This window comes from Nestor notabilis, unplaced genomic scaffold (assembly GCF_000696875.1).
Source record: "Nestor notabilis isolate BGI_N333 unplaced genomic scaffold, ASM69687v1 scaffold707, whole genome shotgun sequence".
NCBI classification, from domain to species: domain Eukaryota; kingdom Metazoa; phylum Chordata; class Aves; order Psittaciformes; family Psittacidae; genus Nestor; species Nestor notabilis.
Genome location: NW_009936674.1, coordinates 48275 through 58290, shown reverse-complemented (window position 1 = coordinate 58290; position 10016 = coordinate 48275). Strand labels below are relative to the sequence as shown.

At 45.5% G+C, this 10016-nt stretch overlaps 1 protein-coding gene across 1 annotated transcript in view; it reads right to left on the bottom strand.

Moving 5' to 3' along the window:
* Positions 1 to 2816: 2816 nt before the first annotated feature.
* LOC104408741 (CAP-Gly domain-containing linker protein 2-like) overlaps positions 2817 to 10016 on the bottom strand; it is a gene marked incomplete at its 3' end in the record, with an annotated part of 39539 nt that continues 32339 nt past the window's right edge. Inside the window, exons 4-7 of the mRNA XM_010018441.1 lie at positions 7287 to 7500; positions 6140 to 6337; positions 4964 to 5067; positions 2817 to 2877 (exon numbers count right to left, since the gene is read on the bottom strand). Of these exons, the coding sequence (XP_010016743.1) occupies positions 2817 to 2877; positions 4964 to 5067; positions 6140 to 6337; positions 7287 to 7500 (577 nt within the window). The remainder of the gene's footprint in view (positions 2878 to 4963; positions 5068 to 6139; positions 6338 to 7286; positions 7501 to 10016) is intronic.

Sequence of the window (10016 nt, the reverse complement as noted above, 5' to 3'; positions counted from 1 at the left end):
TCCCTGCATATTTAAGGATGGAGCTCCAGGTTTGCTTTTACTTACAGGGATATTTATTCCATTAGTAACAATGGATTTTCCTCAGTTTACACTAGCTCAAAATCCCCAAGTGAAACTTCAGCAACAGACTTGAGATTACCTCAAATGGTGGCAGCACATCAGATACTGGATACCTGAAGATGATGAACTGCTACAAAACTAATCTCTGAATCTCTCAAGAGACAACCTCAAGACTCCTGAGGGCAACACTCAAGTTCCCAGCCAAGCTGTCTCAGTTCCACCTAATACTCTTGCTCGGTATCTATCAATCCTGCTATTTTCCAATGGAAAAACATTATGAAAATAGAGGAGAAAAATAATCAGGGAAGAAAGTTAGACCAACTGTTTTACAATCCTTTCATTCTAGATTTGCATCAAGCCCTGTGTTACTTATTATTTTATGCAAACTGATTTGCCCAGGCAGTATGACTCAGAGCTTCAATTCAACATTCTCCTGTACTTTGAGGAAGTTCAGATCTGAATTTTGGACTTCTAGCTATTAGCTTTGAATTACTATTGACAAATTACAAACTGACTTTCCACTGCTGTTCAAGGCATGATGCAGGTTACAGGACATAAGGGTGAGGTAGTTTCTTGAGGAGGTTATTATTTCCTATAAACCATGGTCTTTCACCATAAAAAGCCTTTCTTAAAAGGTTTTGTTTTCCTGCAGTTGCTTTTCACCTTCCAAAGCACTATAGCTTCAGCATTGCCAAACAGGACCAAAAATGGGTTGAATTCATTCCAAGGCTAAATCCACAGCTCCTTTAACAGAGGTCCCAAGACTTGATCTGAATCTCCAGGCCTCCGACACATTGATTTCTTTGGTCAAATAGCTTCTAGGGATGCTGCCTACCATGCTCAACACCTGGAAGTCCCAGGTTCAAAACCTACATGCTATTGTAAGAAACAACATGGGATTTGTCCTGCAAGACCAGAGGAGGGGAGACAACTGTCCCTGGGTTTTGCTTTTGGTATTTGAGTGGTTTGTTCAGGTCTAGCTAGGGATGTGAAAGGCTCTAATACCAGCCACTGCTTGACTTTGATGTGATTTTATGTGAAGAGTATCAGGAACAACCACTTCCCAGGAAACACCCTGCAACATGGAGGAACACTTATCCCCCTGATTTCCAATGAGAGTTTTATTTAAGTGTATTACTTGCTCGGAAATCCTAACTGGCTCCACAACAAAGCAGAAAGGTGGGAATTATCTCCAGTGAGTCAATCATTCACTCTGAGCACCCAAATTAGACAGGACAGGATGTAAAAACTGACCACAGCCAAACCCTCTGCCAATGTCTGTGCTGTCACTGGTGTGGGACTCATTGGGAACACCCCAGCTCTCTGCATCACACGAAACCAAACTCCTCCATGACTCTTTCTACAAAGTTATTTGTTACTCTGTACAGAACACGAAACCAAACTCCTCCATGACTCTTTCTTACAAAGGTATTTGTTCCTCTGTACAGATTGAACATGGAGGTTGAAAACAGGACCCTCACAGCCTGCAAGAAGCTTGGCCTCATCCCTATTTGCAAAGCAATTCCTTCCCAGCCCAAATGACAATCAGATCTGTCCTCAGTTTAGGACCTGCAGGCATAGAAGCATTAATGTCACAGCAACTTACCATCTTGCTGAAACATGGTATATCTAAATACATAGCCAGCCCTGGTCCCATTGACATTATTACACAGCCAGACTTAAGCACTTCAAGCTTACACAGTGGCAATTCACTGCTCTCAAAGGGAATAATGGATGGATCAACCAGCTTTCTCTAAAGCACCTGGGGAAACCTATCATCTACGCTCAGGAATCGCAGAAACCTGATCTTGCACCCACATGCTAGGCAGAAATTGCACATTAGCAAAGGTCTGCTATCAGTGCACTGCTGATTTATACCTTGTCAAACACATTACTCTGCTTCCAGATAAAGAGGAGAGGTTTATGCCACAGCGGTCAAAGCCATAGCAACATATTCCATTGCCTAGTTTTCCCATTTTCCTGGGCTTTTATTGATATGCCCTATGGAGAAGCACGGAAGCAGGTCCCTCAACGTTTCTGGACATTACTAACCTAGCACTCTAGATAAAGGAAAGTCCTTTGATTTACATGTGTAGAGCAGAGCCTTGCTTTCACAGAAGCATCCTTTCCTTCTTTCCCCCCACAGAAAAGCCTCCCACTCAAGGGCAAGCTCCAACACCACTTCCAGATTGCACAATGTTCACTGCCACAGCATCACTCCGAGCAAAAGCCCTTCTAAATGAAAGGGTATCCTAGTGTCAAACCCCACACTTATGGGCAGAGGACTCCACACAGGGATACCACAGGTCAAATCATACACAGCATTTCAGCTGGAATAGTATAATGTATGACTGGGAGGTTGTGTGTGCCATTAGCTGTCTGCAGCAGGACACTGCAGGGACAGTGACTGAGAAGTCAGTTCATTTCTACAATGGAAAAACATGCTGAGATGCATTCAGATATGGTCAGAATTAACATGGCTTGGCAAGTCATGGTGATGCTTAAAGCCAAATTGGCTGCACGTGATTAATTCTAAGCAGCTCATAGCATTATTAGTCATTGGACAACATACCAAAGAAAAATCTTCAGTTTATACCATGGTGTTCACAGCACATCCAAAGCCACGAGTAAAGATAAAGTATTGTTTGGAGTTGAGCAAAAGGTGGCAGAAGTTAATAAAGTGAGTCCCCATGTGCAATTTCAGGTTTTGACCCTACATTCAAGGGGTGTCAAGGTGTAAGGGTGTTAGGAATTACCTCCAGATCCCCCTTTGTAATGGATTCTTCCTCCACACGGAACTGCAAGTCCTCCACTTTCCTGGGGAGGGGAGAAGACACAAAGAGAAATCAGTAACACCCAGATCATCATCCTCTTTCTAAGCAGCCACTGCACATGGGCCTCCCCTACACATCAGAAGCCTGAGAAGAGAGGAATACAGACAATCTTTGTATACAAACAGCTTAGAAGCAGCTAAAAAGCAAGATCCACGGAGCAAAACAGTAATAAGCAAGTTTTCCACATAGCAAACATTTGCCTTCTTGCATGGTACACACTCACAGTTTCTGCTGCAGCACCTCTCAGCAGGCACAACTGCTGTTTGTTGACACTGGGATCCTGAAAACATGAAAACCACAAGCAGGTTTCACTGGTTTACATGGACCTTGTTATCCTGCAGCCAAGCACTGGGCAATTCCTGTGCCAAATGCACAGGGTCCACGCAAAATATTCCAAGGGAATTAGAGCCTCTGTCTCCTTGGCAGAGGGTGGGCAATGCTTAACATTTCCACAACATGGAAACGGGGAGCTGCCCTGGCAGAAAAGCCTTCACCAGAGCTTGTATAGGCCAGTCATGACTAAATGCACATAAACCCACGTGCACACACAGAGACACGACTAGGACTCTTTCGTAAAGTCTGAAGAGAAAGTTCAGTAATGATACAAAATAATTCAGTTTTCTGCTAACCTCAGTCCTCTTTGTTCTCTTCACTGATAAAAGAGAAGGCAATAATGAGGATGTTGAGCTGGTAGCCAGATGTAAGGACTCAGATCCCGTTACAGATGAAAATAACTGTGTGTGTACATATTTAACTTCATAAACAAGCTTCTCTTTGTAAACCTCCTCTAATTAGAGGAGGCATCTGTTGATATTTAGGAAAGGAGTCGGCTGTCTTGGGCTAAAGGGCCTCCTGGTGCTGGGAAAGTGAGCTGCCTACCAGGAGAACAGGAAGATTTAGGCACAAAAGAACAATTCCTCCTCAGGAGGAGCATCATTCAATTGAAAACAGGACTGGTTTCAGTTACTTAATACACAGAAATGTATTTCTATTCCCACTGAAGAGTTTAATTATATATAGACAGCAAATGGACTCCAAGAATGACAAGCAGATCTTCATTCTTATCCAGAGAGGAAACGTATGCATCATCATATACACAGGGATGGGGCCTCTGGGATGCGGGGAGATGATCAATTGCACTACAGTAAGGCTGTATTCCAATTTGACTTCCCTTCCTCAGAAGGAATGTCCTTAAGATCAGCACATCCTAAATGGAAGGGAAAGAAGTGGCCTTTAGGAAAGACAGAAAAGTTAGGAGTCTGGCATGGTCCAACCTGCACAGTTCTGTTTACCATCTGTTATTTTATGCTATATCCTTACCAAGGCTTTGTCACTGTCCAAAGCCTTGCCATTGCTTAATCCCACCTGTACTGAGCAATTCCATTTCACACAGTGACATGGCTGAGTTTGGTTAAGGCTTCAAATCTCAGAGTAATTGATACTACCAGAGCCCTTCGTTCCTTCAGGAAAATAATGCTGCTTCTCCATGCATTTAACAGAAAAGTGTGTCAAATCATGAGACTCATATCCAAATATGAGCTGCCCTGGCTGTCTGTCTTCTGCCTTTCAATTGCCTTGCAACAGTGGGGCAGGTTTAGCTGAAAATATTCGAGCAACCTGAGACTGCTCAAATCACAAAAATCAGCTCACTGCAACTCCACAAGATGATACAGCATTGAGTCTTCTCTAAGAGCCATACAACATAAGGATGTACAAGGCTAATTGGAAATACTCCACTGTTCAGTTGTGATTAGCAGCAGTTTGTCAACAAATGGCAGCATTCACAGTACTGGATGCTCAATCCAAGACAAGACTCACATCAGATGTGCAACCAGAGCAAAACTGGTTCTAACCTCCTACTACCTGAAGCAGAACACCCCTTCTCTGTGCACAGGCAGAGCCCCAGTGGCCAAAAGGGTGAAACAGCTTATCCGAAGTACTGGAAGACATCCAAGGATGACCTTCCCCATCACTCTCTTGTCCTTAGATCCAGTGAATGATGTTCTTAGGTAAGAGCATCATCTCCCCCATGACTTCATCTCCTCCAAACCCATCCACTCCTGCTTTACCTCTTCTCCTCTTCCAGCTGGTTCAACAGTTCAATCTTCTCCTTCTGCATCACATCCACCAGGGCTCGCGCTCGCTGGAGGTTTCCTTCTGCCTCTGTGACATACTGCAGCAAAAAAAGAACCCGAGCCACAAGAGTTACAAGTTTGAAGTATAGAGTTGTTTAAGAAAGGGTCAGAACAAGGAAAGAGAAGGTTTTGACGATCTGTTTCAGAGGATGCTATGGTAAGGAGGCAGATTTGCCAAAGAGCCCAGTATGTACGGATCAAAAAGTAAAAAAATTGCTCAGTCTCCAGCAGCTGTAAATTTGATCCATGCTTCAGTGCCTCTCTGACTTGAACCCTTTGGAGAATCCAGATCTGATTAAGTTAAGAACTCGAAGACTCAACAGTTGTGAAGATCCATTCTTAGGTTACCAGATGCAATTCAGCCCTAGTCATGAAGCAAGAGAGACATTGCAGGGTTGCATTAGTTCATTTGTTACTGGTAACTACTGGAAAATACTACACACCAAGATGATGTCAGCTTGCAGTTGATTTGCCAACCTTTCCTGCATTTCTGACAGGGAGGTGTGACAGCAGTCATTGAAGAACCTACGGCTCTTTGACAAATAGCACAAATACAACTCCTCTCTGTAAGCATTCAAGTGCATAAAATATCATTTGTACAAAATGCTTGTGCAAAAAGCCCCTCATGATCAGCCTGTTTTCCTTATAGACCTCTTGACTTTATTGTGATAAAGGCCTCCTCTCTGGCAGGCAAGCAGTGGCATGAAACTGAGCTGATGCTCTCAGCAGTGCCTGATAACGTCAAAAAAACACTGCAATGCAGTCACAGCCACAGACAGATTGGGCGACTAAGGGCAACAAGTTTGCCCTCCACTTGCATTTCAGCATTCAAATGCAGTTTATGTCTGGTGGATCAATATCTGCTGTCTTATTCCTGGCACAACCCTTTTCTGCTCCTGGCTTGGGGCACAGAGAGCCCATGTGATGCTGGCAGGAGTGGAGAATGAGCCTCAGCTCAACCCACCATGCAGGAAGCTGTCTCCACTTAAAAGGCAGAAATTCAAAGCCAGGTTTCACATCAGAAAGTTCTACAGGGATAATGTTAACATCCAAAACTTTCAGAAGATGACAGATATTTGAGTGCTAGTGATAAAGCACATCACCTCCTACCTGCTCGTGTTGGGCCTTCATGATGGCAATCTCTTTCTCCACCTCACAGATATGGCTGGTGGCTTTGGCAACCTCAGCCCGCTCCAGGTCACGTTCTGCCAGTAGCTGTTCAATGTGCTGCTGCTTCTCCTTCAGTGCCTCCTGGAGAGCTGTGGTGCCAGAGATTTTTCGGGCATATCGAGAAGAGGTCTCCGTCAGCTGGAACACAAGTTAAAAAGAGATGGGGTAAAGCTATGTCCTTCCCAGGCTAGAATAGCTTGAAGTCCCCTGTTAAATTTGGAATGCAGCTCACCTACAGATCATTTATTAGACTGTACAGAGCTGCAGTGCCAGCTTTGGACCCTACAGGTCAGGTTAAGAAGTCTGGAAAACATCTGGGCACTGCTCACAAGCTCAATAGCTCTTCTGTACTGCAGAAGAGGACAGAATGTTGGGTGGGAACTGGGTCAGGAAAAGGTATAATTGAATCATCTGTCTTCTTAAGTATATTTTATTGATGACCTGCACTGGTGCAGTTTCAAACAGCTGGGTAGACTGCTATCAGCTGGAGACTGGTATGGGCTACTTAGATCCACTCCCAGTAACAGATACTGCACCCTTGTCCCCAGCCAAGATGACTGCAGGTGCTATGCAGCACACACTACCATAGTCAGCTCTTAATATTGCTGCCTACTCTGGTGCCTGCCTGCTTGAGTACCTGCCAAAACACAAAGCATGTGATCCAGGACAGTGTCACCCTTCCACAGCAAGACACAGTCACTGCAGGAGCTTTTGCATAGCCACTTGATACAGCAGCACACTGCTACACAACCATGTGGGACAAGAAGCAATGGCATTTGTCTGCAGGTGTCCTATATAAAACCTACCTTGACAGAGGAGCTGAGATTCCTCCCATTAAAGAGCCTGAACTGCTATTTGCAATGATCACAATTGCTCCGTGTCTGTTACAACTCGTGTCCATGGAGGGAGTCCTATTTGTAAGGAGGGTAGCAGTACCCCACACTTCACTCTCCATCTCATTGATGGTGAAAGAGCAGCTACCCCATTGCAGCTGCTGAAACAGAACCCCAAGCCAAGCCTCCCACTTAGTAGAGCTGGGTCAAAGAAGTGGATCGAGGCTGTACAGTCTGTAGAAAGAGCCACTTACCAGCCCACTGCGGCTGGGCCTGCCCCCAACAGATGATGCCACAGAGCTGACAGAGCTGATGGAGGAACTGCTGGGGCTGTGGGTTAAGGCAGACACTCCCATGGCCATTCGTTTGCTCTTCTTTGCCTTGGCAGGGCTGGTTGATGGGAACCCGATCCGGATCACCTTGTGGATGGGAGCAAAGAGGCCAAACTTGGGAGGGCACTGAAAATACCTGTAAATACAGGAGATGCACCAAGTCAGAAGTGGTAGAGCATCCATCTCACCCAAGCCTTACAGAACAGCATTACTAAGCAATATAGAACCCCAGCCCTCAGTTCATCTCTTGGTGCTTTGCTGTGATGTTGCTTCCTGTGTGCAACTGACTGGATTATTCTCCTTTCCCGACACTTAGAGTAGTGGCTATCTCCATATTTTCACTTGTGGTGCTTAAGCAGGTAAACCCAACATAATTGCCATGCACTAGTTGCTCTGCACTTTGATGAGATGCAAGGAGAAACCCATCTAGTAGCCTGGCATAGCACAAAGATCCCAGTACCTAAACACAGTGAGAGCATATGTACTCACCTTCCACCCAAAACCTGTGCATGTTCTCTACCCTGCTTTGCAAGAAAGTCACATAGCAAAACATGTCAAAGAGCTCTGAATCACACAGCTCTGTGTGAGTGTTCTACAGGGTAAAAATCTTTCCTCCCAAAACAGAAAGGGAAAAGGGTAACTCCTACCTTTGAATCTAAAGATACCATTACAGCACTCTCCAGTGTGTGCCATCTCCTCTGGGGAGTGGAAAGAGAAACTGGTTCTCATGCAAACAAACTTAGGAAGAAACAAGCATCCAAAAGGGAGGATCAGATAATTACAGTGCAAGCTCTCTTCCACAGCTTCAGTGAGCCCAATGATTATGTCCCTCCAGACCTCTATTTCATAATATGAATGAGACAGAACCCACAGTGTCAAACATTGGGAACTCATTCAGAGCTTGGGCCAAGTGGCTCAAGCCAAGGTTTGTCTGCTGCTAGCCAGCTGCACTGCAACAAGTAAAACCAGATCACCTCCAGGCCTGATATCCTCTTGTTTCAAGGGAGTAGCCAACACAGGAACTTGTCTCCTTTAGGAATTCCTTCTCACCAGATTCATAGCTAGGCTAGGATTAAATACTGGGCCATATAATAGACTGTCCTACATTAACATAAAAAAGCAGGTCCTAATGCGTAAGTGACTAACCCAGCTTTGCTAGCACAAGTCCTCTCCAGATGTGCAGCTGTTTCCCCAATTCCCTTTTATTCTGAAGTGCTGGCAGCCACATGGCTATGTCACAGGCAGACCTCTGTGTGCCTAGGAGGCCAGAGAGCAGCCTGATCTCCAGCCAGATGAGAAAGTGATTAATTTGCAAACATCTGGTCAAGCCAAATTTTTCCTGTAACAATCTTGAAAAAAACCCTCTACAACCCAAAAGTCACTTATTCCCCTGTGCCTGCTGCCAACACAGGCCCTTGGGGGTGAAAAACCAGCCATACCACAGGCTGACCTTACTGCAGAGCAGGGACTCAAGGAAGAAAATCAGACTGATCTCTTGCAAACCCAGCCAAAGCCCTGCTCAGCATCATGTTCTCAAACTGCAGTAGGCACAGCCCCTTCTGCAGGGGGTCTCCTATGGTCTAGGCATAGACTGGTACTTGTGGCTGTACAACAGTGCCAAAGGCTAAGTCCCCTGACAGCTCTTAGCAAGTCCAAACTTGCATCACTACGTCCAGACTGGAAGTGGTTGCAGTTAATTTTTATAGTTCAGAAGGAAGAATTGGGTCCAAAAGACTTGGCAGTGTCTGCTTGAAAACCAAGAGCTGCTTTCACTGAGTGCCAAGGAGCTTTATACTCACAATGCAGAAAAGAAACAGGGAAGAAAAGTGGTGGTGTGATGCCAATGCAAAACCACAGGTGGGAAATAGCACAGGAAGTTTTGTAATAAATAAAAACTTCTTCAGTGTCCAAGTGACCTGTTTCAGACTATGTGAAAGCAAAAGTATGAGCAGTTTAGTGGACACAGGCTCCCATAGGAGCAGAGGCAGAGAAGGATGAACAGTAAAATAAACAGGTAAAGGTCAATGTACTAGAGATAAACAAGCAGAACTTGCTTGGTTTTGTGGAAAAGAAACCAAAACTCCACCCCAGCACCTCTCTAGTCTCCAGTGCAGGCAGGAGAGCAGGCAGATGCAGCAGTCCTCACTGTCTCAGCAGCCCATCTGATATACAGAGAGGGGCTCACCACAGTCATATCCTGTCCTCTTGGGCACTGCTATTGAACTGTAGCCTGCAGGCAGCCTCCAGAGAGCCACAAGCTGCTCAGAAAGCCCCAACCCTTTACCTTCCCTTGATACACATCCAGACCTGGAGCCCCTTCCTGAAACTGCAGGAGAATCAGACTGACACTTCACACATTTCAGCCAATTCACCAACTTCACTGGAGCTGCCCATGGCAGCAGAGATAGTGACAGTGTCCTTTGCTCACTCATTTGCCCACATGTTGTCTCTCCTCCTTCCACAGCCTCCACTGTCTCAGAGCCAGCTCTTTGAACTCAACCGTCCTGCAGCAGACTGCTCCTGCAGCAGCAAGTGCTGGTCTTGGGTGACTTGGCTAAGGATGGTCACTAGATGGCAACAGCCGCCAAAGCAGAGAGACTCCCGATTCTGGATGGTCCTGCCCAGGCTGTTCCTGGCAGGACAAGCTCAGGA